The sequence below is a fragment of the Populus euphratica genome, unplaced genomic scaffold (genome assembly GCF_000495115.2).
Source record: "Populus euphratica unplaced genomic scaffold, PopEup_1.0 scaffold1225.1, whole genome shotgun sequence".
Taxonomy (NCBI): domain Eukaryota; kingdom Viridiplantae; phylum Streptophyta; class Magnoliopsida; order Malpighiales; family Salicaceae; genus Populus; species Populus euphratica.
Window position 1 is genome coordinate 10,146 of NW_011501091.1, and position 20,569 is coordinate 30,714.

Here is a 20,569-nt window from a genome sequence, read left to right on the forward strand (position 1 = left end):
AGTTAACTAAGTAAATGAAAGGCATAAACTTGATATTAATGAAAGCAAAGCATAAACATTACAAAAAATACAAAGAGAGAAAGGAAGAGGATGATCTTGATCTGGAAACCAAGATGCCTAAATGCATAGCAAATGCCTCCTTTTATAGGCCAAAATTGTTTATGCTATACTTGTTTATGCTATACTTGTTTAAAATACCATTAGTGGATACTCTAACCTTGACATTTGTTGTTATCATTGTTTAATCCTCACATTGATCTTCCATCTCAAAATTCTCGTCAACTTCTTCTTCTTCTATTATTGTTGTTGTTGTTGTTGTTGTTGTTGTTGTTCTTAGTTATAATTTACACAACTAACCTCATTATAGTTCGACCCCAGTCTTGTTAGGTTATTAATTACTTCATCACTCTTGCACTTGGAAAAAGATATTAATTTTTTGTTCATGTCAACCCACACCTAAAAATATCGTGAGGGGAAGATATTTGTCTAAAATAAATTCAAACAAGCATATAATTATGTCCTATTTAATTGTGATGAGTTAAGACCTTTTATAATGTAAGTAGATTTTCGACTTAAACTTTGTCAAGAGTGTACTATTTATGCTTTGTGATACCATAAACTCGTATAATTTGAAACAAGTTTGTAGGCAATATCAATGATACATACTATCCAATAACTTACAGCTGACTGAATCCTATATCTTTCAATTACAAGATGAATAATTTATCTCATGGTTTAAAACACATGTAAGTCTTATCACACTGTCATTATCTCTTGCAATGTAATTAACTGTTCATCAATATTACATAATATCTGTTTAGTTATTATTGTTGTATTTAATATACAAGGTTTATCAAATGGAAGGTAAGGAGGTAGTGTTGCTATTTCACTGTCTTTACTAAGCTTGGGCCCTAAAAGAAAAGTCAAGTTTTATAACGGGTATTTTATCAATGGATATGTCTTTTATACTGAAGAATATGGGCATGGAAGAAAGACATATAACAATAGTGTTTGTATTGAGGGATCGACTTTTAGTGAGTTTGAAGTTGACTACTATGGTAGATTAAAAGAAGTCATCAAATTGCAATATCATAGCGAGTAGAATAGAGTATTTTTATTCAAATGTTATTAGTATGACACAACTGACAAAGGAATCAAAGTAGATCCTCATTATGGTCTTGTTGAAACCAACTTAAAAGCTAGAAATCGCAATGTAAACGACGTTTTTGTTTTCACAAAGCAATATCAACAAATTTATTACACGTACATCCTTTCCTTTAGAAAGGACAGATCAAGAGTTCATTGGTTATCCGTTTTAAAAACAAAACCCAGGGGTCGTGTCGAGGTTGTTTAAGATGAGAACGAAGGCACAAGTGTGATAGATGAAGTCTTTCAAGCTAGTGAGTTGGTTGAACTATATTGAGTTGCTCCTTCGATTGACTTAAAAGAAAATTTGAATTTTCATGTTTTTAATGACAGTCTTGTTGATGTTGATGTAGAGGAGTTAAATGCTATTTTGAGCTCTACTAGTGGACTAGAGAATGTTGATGAAGAAGATGATAACCATATTGAAGAGTGCGATAAAGCTGATGATAACAATTCAATTGAGGATAAAGATGAAAATTCTAACTAAACATACTGTAAAGCCTTATTTTTATAATATAATATTAAGGATGATATTTTATAGCATGAAATATTTATTCTTTTTTAATTGCGCTCTTATTATTGTGTTATGCGTCCTGTTAGTTTGCAATTTAAGATTTTGTGTAGGAGGATAGACAAAAATACATGGAAAAGTGATAAAAATATTGACAATTTCACAAACAAAAATATCAACAGCATGGAACCTGTTAGTATTTTACCGAGAGTTGAAAAGAATTTACAGAAATGTGCCACAATCACTAATAGAGAACACTAACGAACTGGTACCATCAATATCTTACCTAAAGTTAAAAAAATTTACGGTCCATGCCACAATCACTGATAGGTACACCGACAGCATCACCGATGATTGGCCTGATTGGTTAGCACAATTATCGATGGATTTATCAACAACATGTTTACAAATGAATTGGCCAACGGATCGAAAAGTCTAACAAGATTTTCAAATTTTTCAGTGTGAATATCAATTAATTGTTGATGAAAATTATCGACGGAATTTAATGCCACCAACAATAATAAATGTTCCGTCGAAAAAGGTGCACGAATTAAAAAGTCTAGAGGGATTTTTGAGATTTTTGATGTGGATATCAATTAATTACCAGTGGAAATTAATGCCACCGACAATAATAAATGTTCCGTCGGTAATGCCATTGGAAAAATTGCAATATAAAACCCCCCCTATTTGTTTCATTTTTTCTCTCGACTCTTCATCTCTATTTCTCTTCTCTTCTCCATTTCATTTAAGTTTTTGCAAGAGATTTTATTGTTTTAGTGGTAGTTTTAAACATATTAAAAGGTATGTGTTCTTCTTTCTTTATCTTTGTATTTTATTTATTTATTTTTATTTTATTATGATTATTTTTTGATATTCTTTGTTTTGTGTATTGTTTATAGATAAAATCTTAAAATCAACACAATATTAAAGTAAGCATTTTTTATTCCTACATTTATTTTGAATTTGTATAGTATTTTTTAGTTTTGTGTATTGTTTTTATGATATTATCGTTTGTATTGCCATAATTGTTATTGTTGAATTTATATTTAAAATGTTAATTGAAATATAGAATTAAATTTAATTAGTTTATCTTAATTTTAGGATTTATTGTTTGTTTTGCCATAACTATTAATTGAAATATAGAATTAAATTTAATTAATTTATCTTAATTTTAGGATATTATTGTTAGTTATGTTGTTTATTATTTTGATTAATTTTAATTGTTATTTATGAATTTGTATTGATTTTAGTTGAAAATATATAGATGTTGAATTTCTATAGATTTTAGGTTGTATAGAATTGATGTTGTAATATTTGTGTAATTATCAATATTTGTAGGTGTGAAAATTGTGGGTAATCTCTAATATAAGAGAGGTGCTGTCAAATTTTTGTAAATGATTGAATTTTTATAGATGTTAGGTTGTATATATGATGTTGATGGAGTCAATTGGATTGTAATTATTGAAAAGATTGTAATTTTAAAAATTATAGGTAGTCTCCAGTATAGAGAATGTGCTGCTAAACTTTTTTAAATAATCAAAGTTAATTATATAATATTTCATATACATTTGTGTAGATGCATCGAATGACATCTACAGCACGTCGTCAGCAGATGGTTGTAGCTAGTTCTTCTAGTAGCGAGGAGGATATCTCCTTAGGTGCTGATCAATATGAGGCATGTGCACCAACTTGTGATAATGCCTCTTCTAGCATGGTTTCATAGCGCAGAGGCGGTGTGTCTTCACAATGAGGTCAATTTACCCGCAAGTATAAGACATAATGAAAGGATCACCTCTCAATATAAGTTTGTTTAGGTTTTAGTTTTTTATATACTTATAACATAATTTATGAACAAAGAATTATTTTTTTATTAATTTTATTTAATTTCAAATTCATAGACAATGAGGTTCTCAGGATAATAACATCGGCGTTTAAATCATTGATAGAGATTCCATTTTTTCAATGGAGTCAGGTCTTCAGACATCTTAAGTGGAGACGTAATATCGATGCTTGGTTTCAACGATTTCAAATAGGTGTTAATTTTTAATTTTTAGTTTATTTTTAATAAATATTTTTATTTTATTTTATATCTTGTAATATTTATATTTTAAATGCATTACTTATATACACATAATAAATTTGAGTGGGATGGTGCGAACAACAATGTTGTTAGGAGGAGGGTATGGAAGAATTACGCGACAACTAGGTAACATCTAAAATAATATTTATTTTTTATTTACAATTTTATGTTATAAATTTTAATTAATTACTATGGAAGTAGGTTGCGTAATTTTTTGGTATGACACCTAAAAAAAAGCAAAAAGATATACGAGAGACAATGATCTTGAAGGATGGAATGAGGTGATGGTTTGATGGGAATTCAAACTGCCATTCATCTCCGGAGATATATGGCGGCATATATTGAGCACGTGACATCTAAGCGATTCTCACGGCACTCACAGTTTAGAACCAGCAAATTCATGTTTCGGTGACCACACACACTAGCAGCTCCTCAATTGACATGCGAAGCGGATGGTAATATTAATTTAAATGAAATATATCGTTAATTAATTTATTGTTGCTTATAAATATATTTAACTTGCAATCTCTTTTTCCTTACAGGCTACATCTCTTGGACGTGAGCTGAGTCCAATGGAGCTATTTATAGAGACACACATGCGAAGTCAACACTGCTGAAAGGGGGTGCAACAGTACGTGGACAATCGTGCTCAGTGATTAGTACTTAAAAGTGCATTTTTATCAAGGTTTTATATCATCATTTTGCACTTGAAGTATCAATAACTCCTTAACTAAAACATGTTTTATAATAATGTATCTAATAATATAAGATACCTATAATTTGTGGTAAATGTCTATTTTTAATGCAGGCCTGTCACATAAATGAAAGGATTGATTGCTGAATTTAAGAATTGAAATTGAAAGGACAAAGAGATGGCTAAACTCCGAAAAGAGATGTCGGTGTAGTCTATACCGGAACACTGCTCGGTAATTGGATCATATCTAGAGTTGTAGATCTCAGATTTAGGTCCATTTTATATGGATGGAAAGGTAAGACATAGGCCTACAACTTTCATATGGAGCCCAAGATCTAAAAAGGCCATTTTCAAGTCCAAATTGTAGCAACAACAAAGAAGCCCGAATCTGTCCTCTAGCCCGAGCACTGTTCAGTATTTTGGCCATATCTGGAGTTCTAGAAGTCCAAATGAGCTGAATATTTTACACAAGATAGCTGAGACAATTGCCTACAACTTTCATGTTTGCAAGTGGTTCCAATTTTGACGTTATCAATGACGTTTTGGGCAGACAAGAGAAGATAAGGATTGTCACCAAGTCAAAAGTTGGCCACCCACTTATCAATTAGTCATCAAATCAATAGTTCCCAATTTTGGCCTATAAAAGGAGACATTTGCCATGCATTTAGGCATCTTGGTTTCCAGATCAAGATCATGCTCTTCCTTTCTCTCTTTGTATTTTTTGTAATGTTTATGCTTTGCTTTCATTAATATTAAGTTTATGCCTTTCATTTCCTTTCCTTTACTTAGTTAACTTTTATGTTCTTATTTTGTTTATTTGTTTTCCTTTCTTTCATTATGTCTAGCTAAGTTAATTATGTCAAGGTGAAAAGGTTACACTAATGGTGTAAGAATAAGTATACTATTATGTCAAGGTGAAAAGGCTACACTAATGGTGTAAGAATAAATATAGTGTAAACTTAACATGGACTTTAATATTTGATACTAACATGTTTTATATTTGTTATCTTGTTCACTCTTTAATACTTTGCTTGTTAAATGACTAATCTTGATTTATGTTGTATAACACTTGGTACAGCAAATGCTTGACACTCTCATAGCCCATACTGTATGGTATAACCGACACCTGTGCTATGAAAAGAACTTGATTTGTAATCATGAATGCTTGACGAGATTTACAAGTACTAGTATTAATCGAATAAGATGACTAATGTAATCATGTTAACAATCTATAATCTGATTGGAACCTCCTTTGTGTGTGGTTTCCAATTGAATAATAAGAGTTTATACTATACTTGTTTGACATACCATTAGTGAAACCTCTAACCTTGACATTTGTTATTATTATTGTTTAATCCTTACATTAATTTTCCATCTCCAAGTTCTCATCATCTTCTTCTTCTTCTCTTTCTTTATTATTATTATTATTACTACTACTACTACTACTACTACTACTACTATTATTATTATTATTATTATTATTATTATTATTATTATTGTTGTTGTTGTTGTTGTTGTTGTCGTTGTTGTTATTGTCATTGTTGTTACTATTATTATTATTATTATTGTACTATTGTCGTTTATAATTTGTACAATTAACCTCCTTGTGGTTCGACCCCGGTCTTGCCGGGTTATTTATTACTTCAACACTCCTACACTTGGGAGAAGACATCAATCTTTTAGTCATGTCACTCAGCACTTTGTGGTATGTTTTTTCAATCATTTTATTTCGTAGGCTATTATTTTCTTGAATTAAATATGATGATTTTTTTTAAAAAAAAATTAGGAGGCTTATAATAGCCAGTTGAGAGAGAGATATGGGGATGATCCTTCAATCCATTCGGATTTCGATCTAGATTTGTGGATAGAGGTCGGATCTTTTGGTGGACTCTATAAAAATTGAGTCTACAGGATCTCCAACACTATAGTAAAAAAATTACGGTTGGCTCGTAGTGTCTCAATCGTTGGGAGCTCTCCATTAATATCGAGCACCCAGTGAAAGGAGTTCATAACCTTGAAACAATAATATGAACGCCTCTCGATAGATTATGATCAACTCCATCAAATGATCATGGAGATTAGATCAAAGATCGGTGATGATCCTGTGCTGCTCCTTTTTGGCTGTACAGTCTTAGGAACAACCAACCTCCTCCTTCTCTTACTCCTCCAGCTACGCCACTGTTTTAGTTTAATTTTGTTTTTTAAAACATTAAGGCACCATTTGGGATCGTTTTTGTGCTAAAAAATTCAAATTTTTTTTGCTAATTTTTTTTTTGTATGTTTTGAATCGTTTTGTTATGCTGATGTCAAAAATAATTTTTTAAAAATGAAAAAATATTATTGGCATGCATTTCGACAGGAAAAATTATTTGAAAAGCAACCGCAACCACACTGCCAAACAGGCTTTAAATTTGTAATGAATATTTGGATGAATATTATTTAACACTATTTTTACATTTTTAATGTTTAATACAAATTTATTTGGTTATTAAGTTTTCTTTTACTATTAATCAATATTTTTTAAAATATTTTAAATAAATATTGACGGCTTTCCTGACGAAAACAGGCCATTAATATTTTATCGAGAGTTGCAAAAAAATTATCATTCATGCCACTATCATTGACAAATATCTTCTCTCAGTATTTACCATTACTATTACTAACGGAATATATCTGTCACTATTTGACAGAGTTCTGAAATATTTACCATTCATGCCACAATCATTGACGAATATTTTATTTATAATTACAGTTGAAAATATGGAATGGAATATTTTTTTGGCATGCTTTGCTATTTGTAATATCATTGATGTTCCATTGATATTTATTTATTTTTTGTTTTACTAATAGAATTGGTGGTGAAATGTAAAATTAACGATGATAACTATTTCAAAGGATGTTTTCTGTTGGTGTGGATGTCTATAAAAATTTTACCGATAATTTATATGTCTAAGACCAATAAAATTAATCCATCAATAAAAACTATTTAACGGTGAAGTCTAACATGACTCTCAGCGTGGTGCAGGTAAAGCATCTAGAATGTTATAAAATAGAAAGCAATTGGATCATCTAAAGGAAAAATAAATAATGCAACTAAGAAAGTGGGGCAAAAGGGTGGGACACTGCAGGTGAAACATAAGAGAAGGAAACAGCATGAATCAAAGGCATCAAGATCAAAAAAGAATTGCAAATATTTCGAGAAAATAAAGTAAGAGAGAAGAGATGAAAGGACAACCTCGGGAACTAAAATGGCACGAAGATTGTGTCAAATTAAAAACTGTATCAAATAAGGAATTATAAAACTAGAAAAATGGAAAAATGAACCTAAGAAGCACTACAAAAAGGGTCAGAGAAGGGGGGAGGAAAACAAAACGGGCAAATCCAAAAGCTTAAGCATCAAAGGCGGGAAAAGAAAAAAAGAAAAAATAGCTAGGCAAGAGCGATGAAAAAGAACAAAGATAGATGCTAAAATGAAGGGCAAAGTATGTCTTTATAAGTGAAATAGTAGTTTGGAAGAATTGAACAAATGTTTTTCATACCACAACTTCAGTGCCTTGATAGCTAGACCTTGTAGTTTTCCAAACAAACACTGTCTAATTATTTTCCTACATGCATAATGATCCACCACCAAATTGCAAGCCTTTGTTTTCGGAAAAGAAATAAGTTGAAGTAGGGTTTGTCATCTTCTTACATATATCAAGGGTTTTATTGTACGTTGATTAGTGTCAGCTCCTTGCTAAAGATACAAGTCAAGTTAGTAAAATGGAACTTCTGGTTGGCAACCCGATCCTCAATACATAACATCACATTGCCATGCAAAATATTAGCATGAAGAAAGAAGCAAATCTGGATTTGCACCGCTGCCTTTTTATGCAGATGAAGCAGGAGCAACAACATCGAGGCATTAGATAACCAGTGTATATGCCATATATATGATTATTTTCATTTGGTTCTGCCCAGATCGTTTCCCATTTTTTGTAGGAGAACTAGGAATGTTTAGAAAAGGAAGCAAAATCCAGAAACAAATGTTCATAAAAGCACACGAAATTTCTTTGACAGAGTTTAGAAAAATCTTACTGCATTTTGGTGAGAGGGTGGGGTGATACTGGAAAAGCAACATCAGCACGAAGGTGTTTGATGAAATACTTGGCTAAGGATGTACCTTGGGTGTGCTGCATCAGCCATGGAAGAAGGCGCGAGAAAAATAGAGAAATGCAGACATAAATGTTTAGAAAAAGAGGGGAGAAATTTGCTATTAATCTATGCACTTCTCCGGGCACAAAGAGAAGTCAACAGTAAGAAGTAGAAGAGAGGAGAAGTTGAAACTGAAAAATTGCTTGCATTACCATGAGAAACACCACTGGAGTCCAGTACAGTAAATACAATGTGCAAAACTGACTTCTCTTGGTTTCTTTTGTTAAGGTTAATAAAAGAAGTAAAATACTCTGCCTCCATCTTGGTGTTTATAAAATTTTAAAACTAATAGACATGTAAGTTTCCTTACACCTATTCTTTCCTAGTCAAGACTTTATTTTACCTTGTTAATTGTACTGTTATTTCTCGGTAATTTAGGTAAAGAAGAAAAAAATAGGGGCGGGGTAAGGTGTAAGAAATTCTTACAGGAATTATCCATTATAGATGTTTGATTGGATGAAGTTGTTGACAATATTTAGAGTTACACTTTCTTGTTTTTATATATTTAATGATAATAATAAAATAAAAAATAAACTAATAATATATTTAATTAAGAGTAAATTTTAAACAAGTTTTAATGAAGAATATACCATTAAGTATTGTGTATACTGTGAAGAATTCAAATAGAAAATCTAATAAAGATGTGAAGACTTAAAATACATTTATTTTATTTTAGTACTTAAATGTAAATCCTTTTAATTATCATATTTAATAGCACAATTAAAATAAACTCACATATTTCATTATTTATACAATAAATGATTAATAAATAAAATTTATGATAAATACTCTTGAAAATTTATTTAGGTTAAACTATTAAAATCTTAAATTTTGTATCAACTAATTGATCATTTGATGTTATCAGATAAATCAGTTGACTATCAATAATATTTATATACAACTAATTTTCTTTAAAAACATATATGTAGCTTGCCAACATTTTTAAGATGAATATTTTTAGATTCTATCACTTTAAAATATTATTGCTTTCTAAAAAAATATTTATTTAAGTATTTAAGAATTTTTAAATTTACTAAAGATGATTTTTTTATAGATATCAATCACCAACCATCTTGGCTAAAAATAATTGATCAAATTACTATAATCAAGAATTAATTAATTATCTAATATATAAGTATTATTACTAACCATACTTGTATTTTGAATTTTTTTAGAGATAAAAAAAGAGAGATTCATGAAAATAATGATTGAGGAGGGTGAGAGTTATATTTATTTTTTAATTTCATTATAGTAAATGTTTTTACATACAAGAGAGAAAAGGAAAGGTAAAAGTTGTAAAGAATTGTTTCAATTTGATAGAAGTTGTTGATGTGTAATAAGTTAATGACATGTTACGTTAATTTGTGAGTCCCTAAACAATAATATTTACTAATCGCAACTTGAACATCTATGTACGTTTTCCTACTAGCCACCCCAGGAAAGGACTATGCATGTCAACTTTTAAAACCCGAAAAAGTGGGAAAAAAACAACACTTCAAGGCGTAAGCCTAGCCCTCTTTTGTGTAGCGTAGCAGTGCTTCTGCTTGCCACGTGGCCTCTTACCTTTCATGTTTTTTTATCTTCAACTACTACTTTGTGCTGTCTATATATATTTGCAGCAGATACCCTCACGCTTCACACTTCTCTGATATTTCTGCAAGACAGATAAACAGAAAGAAAGAAATGGCAATAATTGCTGTTTCAGCGCCAAGAGGGGCTCGATTCTCTTGCTTTAATACTAACCCCCTTCCTCAGGTGACGACTCCTTTCTTATATCTTTGTTCTTTTAATGTCCAGTCTATTGATTCATGTGTGTCCAGAAAGAAATGGCAATAATTGCTGTTTCAGCGCCAAGAAATCTTGTCTTGATGAACTGCTGTTTGTTTCAAAAGTTGCCAATCCCAAGCAGGAGATCAAGCAAGCTCAATTTTCGCTCAAAGGGTCTTAACCCTTTTGCCCGATATGCTCAGACACAGCAGGATCTTTTCTCTTCTCGTCTCCTAGGTATTTGTACTTATCAATATGTTTGACATAATGAAATTATTCTTTTGGAACTTCCTTTCTATCAGATTTTGGAGCCCCCCCAATTCACCTTTATATTCCCCCACTGTAGAAAGACCTAATAAACGTCTTGTTACTTCTACTCCTTTTTGCTGGTATTATACGTCTTTATTGAAAACTTATATATGTTGATGCTATCAGATAGTATTGAAAACTTGCCCAAACTGGTGGAGGACATTGTTCAGACATCTATCAACACCGGTCCACGGGGAGCCCTAAGGCTAGCTCAGGGCGTTCAAGCATTTCTTGGAGGTGGTGGCGAATGGCTGGCAGATGTATCAAAGGTAGTTCGCGCTTCAATAGTCTTTTCTCACCTCTTTGAAATCCATAACATTGCATTATTTTAACACAAATAAATAAATAAATAAAACAGTTCCAGTCTTGCATACAATGTATGGATGAGTAATGGCGAGGATTATCTCGTTTGCATGCACTTCTAGTTTTCTGTATGATGCCTGGAAATATATCTGTAGGATGGCTAGAAACATCAGTAGAGATGTAATTGCTCAGTCAATTGATCTCATTGTGAGAAATGGTTAAGCCAATGAGATTGTGCAAAATTGAACAACGTTTTTGAACGTCTTTCTTTTCCTTTGGACAAGACTCTGGTTGTAGAGGTTGGAATTCCCGTCTACTTGAACAGGAGTTTATTTTTGTTTCCTTTTACTGCATATTTATATTTTAAATCGCATGTATGGCTGGCGTCCAACATACTTCAACCAAATTCTTCAGTGATTCCTGTCACCAGGACTGAGTGGTTGAAGGTTAATTTATTTAGTTGAATGGGATCAAGCATTTTTTTTTTAATTCCTGAGGGTAATTAAGACAGGAATTCTATTTTAACATTACATAGCTTTGAAGCATAGTGGCCATGGAATTATCCCAGGTTCAGTTCCTTCTGGCATTGCATCATTTAAAGCAAAAATATGATGCAGAATGAGTGTTGAAGATTTTCTTTGAAAATTATATATTCCCAGGATGCAATGCTCTCTCTCGTATGATGAGGGCATTGGCACTTTATTTTCCTGTCCTGTTCTCAGAAGTTCTACTGTGAAAGACTGCTTCTTACTTGAGATTTTAGGTGGGCCTCTCCTTGATACTTTTGCTAGTTTGTTTCTCTATTCTCATAGGGTATAACTTGGATTCTAATTTGTTTTTCCCCTACTGAGAATAATTGCAAATGTTGAATTACATCTATATTTAGAATCCAATGATGCATATGATATTGTCTGTGGATGCTAGTGCATTAAACTCATTTAAGTTCTTGCACCAACTCTATATTGATGTCTGTACTGAAATCATTTTCAAACTCCATTAGATGGTTCCGTAAGTTAATGCCAGGGTTAAAAATTGAGGATTAGTAATGTGCTCTGACAGAGGATTTATAAGACATCCCAAATGATGTGACTATTAGTGCTTACGAGTGTGATTTAGATGGGCATTTATCTAAAAAGGTCTTGTTCATTTGTATCAGTTCTTAAAAGAGATCTGAGGATGTTAAAATTGTTCTATTTGTCACTTGCTTTACACACACACACACACCCACACACACACACACATTCACACACATTCCTTTTTCCTTAGTTTTCATTCTCATGATCCCTATGGATGACATCACCATTAGTTTAAGTTCTGATGCAAGCCACTTTTTGCAACAAACAAGGATGTGGATGTCATGGCCTTTGCCAAAGACCTGGACAAGATATTTTCATCAATACAGGCAAGCATCAATACTCGAAATACTCTCTTTAAAGTTTTTGTAATATTCTGTACTGATCATTTGAAATCTATTGGAATGCTACTTTAAAACACGCTTTATTAAAGCCTCAAACACAGTTTATTACTCTAATGCAGGATTTGGATACTGAATTAATTGTTGCAACTGCCAGGAATACAACTACAAATGCAACCGCTGTATCTGCCAATGCAGTTGTTGATGAGAGGCAATTGAATGCACTTTTTCTTGATGAGGTAAGCTGATCTTTCTTCAGCCAAAATATCTAACGATTTAAGTTTGAGCATTATGCAAATAAATGTAGCACAAACTTGATTACTATGTTTACTGTTTTCCTTGCAGTTAAGTTGTGATTTTAGGACATAGTGTGCATCATGCCAGACCCATTGGTGATCTCTAATATACAGTGATAAAAAAACGCATAAACCATTCAAATGCCCACCTTTTTGTCAGCTATGACCGGGTTTGCAGATTGCCAAAAACTTTTTTATTGCTATACGTGTAACCCATAGGTAATGTTTGTGAAATGATAGTGTGCAGCCAGGATAGATGTTTAGTTTTAAATATTTATCACAGGGGGGGAATTAGTAAACTTTTGTTTTGAGAAACCAAAGGATTGGATTTATTTTGGACAAGAAAATTATGATGAATAAAAACACAATAGAAAGTTTAGTATAGACTGAAGCTTGCTAAATTTGCAGAAAGTTTCCGAAGTATTTGGTAAGGGTAATTACAAATACCTTGAATTGGATGGGGAAGCTCAATCTTGGAACAACCAGAGAGTGGTGGTAGCCCGAGGAAAAGCGAATTCGGAAAGGAATGGTGTGGATTTTGACAGTGATGAAGAGAGTGGGAATGGAGGAGGAGGAGGAGATCAGGAACCATTTGATTGGGAAAAGGAGATGAGGAAGAGAGTGAAGGAGATTGAAGAGAGGAGAGAGTTGGTGAAGAAAGCTGAGGAGTTGCAGAACAGAATATTTGATGATAATAGCCAAGAAGAAAAAGAAGAGAGCGAGGAAGAGAAGAAGGAGAGAGTGAGAAAAGAGCTCGAAAAGGTTACACCACTACTATTTTTTTCTTCTAATTACTCTTTTGTATTTGTTTTCCTAGTTTTTATTGTTACCTTTTTGTGCCAAGCAGGTGGCCATGGAACAGGCAGAGAGAAGAAAGACAGCTGAATTGATGTTCGAATTAGGGCAAAAAGCTTATGGAAAAGGCATGTACGGAAGGGCTATTGAGTTTCTTGAAGCCTCACTTACAATCATTCCAAGGTCGACACTATTTGGTGGTGAGGTTGGTAATATAGTTTAATTTTAGTCTTCGCTTTGCTTTCTTTCAACATATCATTTTGATCATGGAGTGAGAAATAATAGGTTAAATTTTTTTTGTTTAGATACAAATATGGCTGGCTATGGCTTATGAGGCTAATAATCGACATGCTGACTGCATTGCTCTTTACAAGCAATTGGAAATGAAGCACCCTAGTATTAGCATTCGACGTCAAGCTGCAAATCTTCGATATATATTGCAAGCACCTAAGCTTAAGATATCCCAGGAGGAGATGGTCACCATTCCACTCATTGGTTCAACATATGACAGGTTGTAAGTTTTTTCATCAAACTGTTCAAATTAATTCCTGTTTTCAATATTTTTAATGCTGCAATATAATTTGTGTTATTAGAGATAAATTGGCTAAATCAATAATTATAAAATCAGTCAGTTTGATGATATCTGTTCATTTAGTTTGCACATTCCAAACAATATTTTCAACTCTTTTTGGCTTCGTTTCATGTTCTTTTATACAAACAAAACCGTGTAGTAAATTTGGTAATTCTTTTGAAGTTAGCTATAGAATCCTTTTTGTTTAGCCAAACTGCTGGAATCCATTTATACCTTCTAGTTGAATGATTTCTTCTGCATGATTCTAACTTTCCTAGATTAACCGTTCTCTTGCTTATGCACATGCACATGCATTAAACACTGGTACAATACTTGTGCAATTATCTTCTTTTCTTCTTTTCTTTTTCATTTTTTTTCTCTGTTTTGGGCGGGGAGATTCATACGTGCATTTTTAGATCAATGAACGAAGTTAATATCAGCTAAACTTATGTTGCAACACAAAGAATGCCAGGTAGAGGTTAACAAAACTGAATAACAAATGACAACAAAAATACAACCTGAAACTAATTACAATGAAGACATGCAAATTGAACAACTACTAGCAAAGAGCAGACTGATCTAATCTACAGTTAAAAGCTAAACTTTGTTGCAACACAGAGAATGCCAGCTAGAGGTTAACAAAACTAAAAACAAATGACAACAAAAATACAACCTGAAACTGATTACAATAAAGGCATGCAAACTGAACAACTACTAGCAAAGAGCAGGCTTATCTAATCTACAGATAAACACCAATCTTTCTCTCTATCTCTCTCTCTCTATTTAAACCTTACATTGAAGATATGCTACATTCATCCTCATTTTTATAAATGAACTAACGAGCACAATGCTCTTCATACTTTTGAGGGTGGAAGTGTGTTATCTTCAATTCCTTCCAAAACCAAACCTACTGGAAGGGTAAAATTATTCTCTTGTAAATTCTGTAAAGCTCAATTGAAATCCTGCATCCAGTCCCTCAGAAGTCTGAATGTGCCTCAATTTGACTGAGCTTTCACCCATAGCTGTTTAGTATAGAACAGTAGAAGATAATGTGGTCTCTAGTCATACTGGCATTACAAAAGAGCAACTTAGGATCAATATTTGACCCCCAATCAACCTGTCTATCTTTAGCAAAAGCTATTAAGAAGAGCCTGCCATGAAATAAAGTTGAGTTAAGAGAACCCCAAGGTATCCTAGGACTTCTCCATCTAACAAAAACCCAACCTTTGTTTATTGTTTACTGCTTATTAGGAGATATCTTTCAAAATCCAAGCCCTCCTTTTGCAGATTAGGGGAAAGAACCAAACATAGCTGGTTAAAAAGAGGGACTAAATCATAGACCTGGAAGGAGGCCATTGCCAGTCACGGAACTCCATTGAAGCTGAAACTTTAGATTGAATTGGCAGATTCAAATAATAGACAATCCTATGTTAGTACAACTGCAAAAGAGGACCATAAGGGTACTATGAATCCCACCCCAAGTATTTCTTTCCAGTACTTTTATAAAACCTTTAGATTGAGCTGGTATATTCAAATGCAATGGCCATCTCACTAGTTATTGGCCTTAAGTTCAAAATATTTTTCCAGTTTAAGTGGCAATCATCTGGAATATTAATGCTCCAAAACCTTCTTTTATTTATGATATGAATCCAAGCAACCAGTAGAGAAGGTGATGTAGAATCTGTAGATGAACCGAATAGAAAAAATAAAAAGAAAAAGAAAAAACAATTTATAATGTTGTGTGGTAGTTATGCCATAGTGAAGAAGGGAAGCAGTAGAGAGAGGCGTGGGAGGAGCAGACAATCTTGGTAGATGAGTGTGTGTCATAGGTGAGGACTATCATAGAACTTGAATGTCTTGCTAAGGTGCATATTCATTGGCACAAACCCAAAGAAATAGGGAAACCAAATCCGAACATGAATAGGAAAACTTGCTGAATAGGACATAACAGAGATTCCTTATAAACCTATTTTAACTACTCAATTGTACATACTAATATCTATGAATAGTACTAAAAATCTTGAAAACTTCTCAAAGTTAAAATATTAATTAATTTCCCTTGTAGTCCTTCATTCCCCGATAACCAGCCTTTTAAGGAAAAGACAATAAAAAAATATTCCTGAGGATAGCAGCTTGATTCCAATCAGAAATGCTTCTAATACCCAGCCCACCCTCCTGTTTAGGTCATCCTAACAAAACCCCAACCTGCTTTGGCTCCTTTTACAGAGCCTGATTTCTGCTTCCAGAAAAAGGCACAACATTTCCTCTCACCTTCTTTATAAGACTCTTGGGAGAATTGGTATTCTGGGTCAATAACTTAGAGTGTTAAAGAGACCAGAAATCATAAGCTGAACTCTTCCAGCAAAACTCGAGAATATAGAGGTCCAGTTATATATCCTTGCAGTGATACTCTCCTCAAGTGGATGACCAGCCGAATTAGAGGCACTTCCTGAAACCTCACTGGTAATTTGCCTACTTTGAATCTTGATTACTGAAGAATTTTTTATTTGTGGAAATGAAATCAAGATTGTTAGGTACATTTTACACATAAATGGATTGGTTTTGTCAGCTGGAGAACTGATCAAAGAGTTTTCCTTTTAGTACTAATCGATCCCTTTCTACCATTCTAGAAAGTGTACAACTAATCTTAAAAAACAGAGATTAGTCAACTTGCCTTTTGTGCACTTTGGATGATAGAGCATAGTACCTTCTAGAGCAGCCTTGTCTAACAATTTGTAGAGAATTTGCATTGAGATGATAGAAAGGTTAGGAGATAATGGATCCCATCGCCCTAGCCATTTCTGATCTCTAAATCAGCTGCATAAACTTTCTTTGCTACTAACTGAATACCTGGGAGAAGTCACTTGTGCCTTAATCCATGAAATAGAAGGTATGAATAAGATTTTCCAGAAACAAATATCTTGTTTTTATTACAAATCTATTATTTGGAGCTTGCCATTATTACAGATTTCCGTATGCTTTAGTGATCTTGATCTTGAAGACCCCTCTATATTCTTATTGGATAATTTATATTAAGATGTATTAGATGAAGCACTAACCTCCATGTCTTCATTTAAATGACCTCTGGACACCTGGAAATCTTTCAGATTTCCCTCTTTTCCTGCCTTGCCTTACTTTAGAAACAGCTACCAGCGAGCTTGCTGAGACATTTTAGTATATGATATGTACTCATGGATATCTTTCACAAGGAATGAGCAAGGATTACTCAATCACTCAAATGTGTTCTTCCCAGAGCACTATCAATACTGAGCATCCTTTCAGCTTCAATTGTCTCAAACTTGTTTGAAATCCTTTGGATTCTGAACTAGTTTTTCTCATGTCCAATTTTGATCTCAAGTTGTTTGAATTGACAAGCAATTTATGACCCTTTATTGATCTCTACTTGTTTTTGAAAATTTAGTCTTGCCATCAATTCATCATGTGATTGTGATTTACTTTTAATTCTTTCTTAGTCCTCACAATGGTAGACTGCTTTCCTGGAATTTCCACATCAAACTTGGCCAAGCTGTGGTATGTCTCTAGATGGCCCAGACTTGGACTTGATGGAAGCTAGCTGTTTATCTTTGCAGGGTTATCACCCATTTGCCCTGCTTTAGTGATATTTGGTAATTGGTGATGTTATTTCTGGGTTCTGGATGCTAGCTGTGTAGCTTTGCAGGGCTATCACCTATTTGCCTTTCTTTAGTGATGTTTTGTAATTGGTGATATCATTTTAGGTCATGGTTTTATTGAGATTAATAAGCATTAGGCTTCTCCAGAATGTGAAAATCGGTAGAAAGAACTGTAATTATAATTGATCTTAAATAATGGATGATGTAGCTGTCTTGATGAATTTTTTGTTGATCCATGAAATCACCTTTGACATCAGCTTTGAAACCCATTACTTGATGCATACGCTACAATTTAAGAAAAAAATGGTGATCTCAGCATCCTGCTACCATTTCACGCGTGTTGAAGTTGTTTGGAAAGTATATCCATGTTAAATCACTCATCCGTCTTGTCTTAATAATCATGTACAACGTGTACATTATGTTTTACCAACAGTTTCTCTTCATTTGGTGCTTTGTTGAGTATTACTCTCCTTTTGGTTGATAAATTGTTTCCCCGTGCCTTGGAAATTATCTGAACGCCCCTCAATATCATCACTACTCAGTTGATTCCTAGCACTTAGATAAGTGACAGGGTGGGATGTGTTTAATGCAGCTATGCGGCATCATGGAGTGATAAGTACAAGGATAAGGATCAAGAGAGAAGTTGGACAACGTCCAATCAATTGCCATCATCTAGAGATTTTATGGGGGACTTTCTGGTCTGGCGACCTCCAACTGGACTGGAGAAAAATCGAGCTTTTTGGTTTGCTTTAGCTTTGTGGATGGGATTGGTTGGAGTTGCCCTTTTTCTACAAAGATGAATCATACTAAACACACAATCACCATATTGTAACTATTGTACATGAATTGTTCGTTTGATTATGTATGCATTCCTCAATATACCACCATGCCAATGCCATCTTGACATTATTGTATGTATGAATCAGTAAATTTGCTTGCTTATTCTTAACACTATTTTTTGAAGCATGTTTCCTTGGCTGTATGAAATACAAGCCCCCCAATACTTGAAGGCATCTTCAACCTTTCTTGAGCAAGCATCTTGTGTTAAAATTGTTGAAGGATGAGAGCGTGGTTATGACCTCATCTGGCTCAAATGATATGCAGGATAGCCAGTGATATATCATAACTTGTCCAAAAGTGTGTCTATAATGTGTAGAGGTTTTCAGTGATTCATCAATGCATCATAATAGCATATTGCGATAAAACTAAGCTATAAATGTGGCATGGGCGACAGTTAATGCTCAAATCCACCTTAAACGCATCTGACCAGCACGTATCAAGTTCCTTTCCATCAGAATTACCTTTCTTCGGATATATTTTTGGTTCTAGAAGCGGGTGGCTAGGGGAAGACATGTGGTACCTATATTTGTTAATGGTTTGGTTTGTTCGGTTTGAATTATAAAAACCAATCAAATTGAGAAATTTAAATTTTTGAAAATTCAAACTAGTTCGGTTTGGTTAATTTCGGTGGATTTGCTATAAAACTGGAAAATCTAATCATCCCATCAATGAAGGCCTCTTCTAAATTAGGTTGAAATTAACAAACTATAAAGGGAAAAAAAAAAAAGAGAAGCAAAACCACTAAATCTTGTCATCGATTGATTTCAGATTTCAAGAGGAGGTTACGTACTTCAACATGGTAAAACTGAAAACTCATTTAAATTCCTGACACTTAAACCCTTATAAAACAATAACTAATACCACTAAGTACATATGATTTTTTATTTCTACCCCAACCCTTTTTTATATATAAATTTAACCATACAACTAGTATTAAAAAATCATAGCTATTAGCATCAAGCAACTGCTGGGTTCTCATCAGAGAAAAAAACATTAGATTTAAAAGAGAACCCTTCTTCTTACGATCAGCAGAATCATCATCACCATCGAGATCTTGAATAGGATCATACTTATCCATGGAAAAACAAGCCTTGTTAAGGAAGGATTTGAAAGCCATCTCAATAGCTTGCCACTCAAATGCAAGAGCCCTAAATACAACCATTGCATGTAGTTGAAAACTTGAAAGGAAAAAGAAGAATAATTTTTGAGATGGAGAGATGGTTTGCACAATTTACATTGCAGTCTTTGCACAAACAACGGTTTTTTGTTAGGGTAGGAGAGTTTGTGAAGGCAAGGGAGAGAGTGATTATGTTAGGTAGGGTTAGGTTAATTAACTATTTATACTCTTTGGCTGACAGCGAGTTCTTATGATTTTTTAATTGGTTTGATCTGGTTTGTCGGTTTTTTAACTAAAATCAAAACCGAATCAGACTGTTAAAATTTATAGTTTTAAAAATTGGTTTAATCGGTTTTTTATTTCGGTTTAGTTTTTTCGGTTATTTTTTTTGGATTTCTTCATTGATCGGTATTTTTTAACACCCCTAGTAGTACCAATCATTCAAACACTTAATCTCTAGATATTAATGTTAGTTTAATATGTCTTTTAGTTAATCGATTGGTTATTTCTATGTTATTATATTCATATATATATATATACATATTATTAATAAAAGCTTAATTTATTTTTAATATTTATATAATATTAAATTAATGAATCTAGAGTTAAGATAAAGTACATAGAATAAAAATACTTTGCAAATAAAATTATAAAGTTTTTATAATTATGATATTCATATTACATCAAATCATTAGTTTTAAAATATTCTTGGTCGATACTCTCTTAGATACTGGACATTTATTATAGCCATAAAATCTAATACATATTATGTTTTTTTTTTTTTTATGAAAGGAAGAAGTTATTCTCATAAGCTGAAATATAAGGGATACCTAGAACTAATATGTAAATATTTGTCATAAGACATGTATACTAAACTAACTCGCATGAGAATTTTATATG

General features: G+C 32.9%; 1 protein-coding gene across 5 annotated transcripts; it reads left to right on the forward strand.

Annotated features, from left to right (window-relative positions):
* Positions 1 to 10,227: 10,227 nt before the first annotated feature.
* LOC105117222 (uncharacterized) lies at positions 10,228 to 18,678 on the forward strand. 5 transcript variants are annotated; one of them, XM_011014800.1, is made up of 9 exons: positions 10,228 to 10,380; positions 10,518 to 10,629; positions 10,828 to 10,970; positions 12,329 to 12,406; positions 12,541 to 12,657; positions 13,123 to 13,476; positions 13,562 to 13,714; positions 13,815 to 14,023; positions 18,305 to 18,678. In XM_011014800.1, the coding sequence occupies exons 1-9, from the start codon at positions 10,309 to 10,311 to the stop codon at positions 18,510 to 18,512; spliced, it is 1,446 nt and encodes a 481-aa protein (XP_011013102.1). In that variant the 5' UTR covers positions 10,228 to 10,308; the 3' UTR covers positions 18,513 to 18,678. The 5 variants fall into 5 exon arrangements, with proteins under 5 accessions (XP_011013102.1, XP_011013106.1, XP_011013107.1 ...); XM_011014804.1 differs by lacking the exon at positions 18,305 to 18,678 and adding an exon at positions 17,554 to 17,953; XM_011014805.1 differs by lacking the exon at positions 18,305 to 18,678 and adding an exon at positions 17,554 to 17,953 and having other exon boundaries at positions 13,815 to 14,020.
* The last annotated feature ends 1,891 nt before the right edge of the window (positions 18,679 to 20,569 follow it).

What these genes read in the sequence shown, in the direction of transcription:
- LOC105117222 (XM_011014800.1), top strand. Translation starts at nt 10,309, where the DNA reads ATGGCAATAATTGCTGTTTCAGCGCCAAGAGGGGCTCGATTCTCTTGC. An exon ending in AGATATTTTCATCAATACAG is followed by an intron (nt 12,407 to 12,540) that starts GCAAGCATCAAT and finishes ACTCTAATGCAG; the next exon opens with GATTTGGATACTGAATTAAT. An exon ending in TGAGAAAAGAGCTCGAAAAG is followed by an intron (nt 13,477 to 13,561) that starts GTTACACCACTA and finishes TGTGCCAAGCAG; the next exon opens with GTGGCCATGGAACAGGCAGA.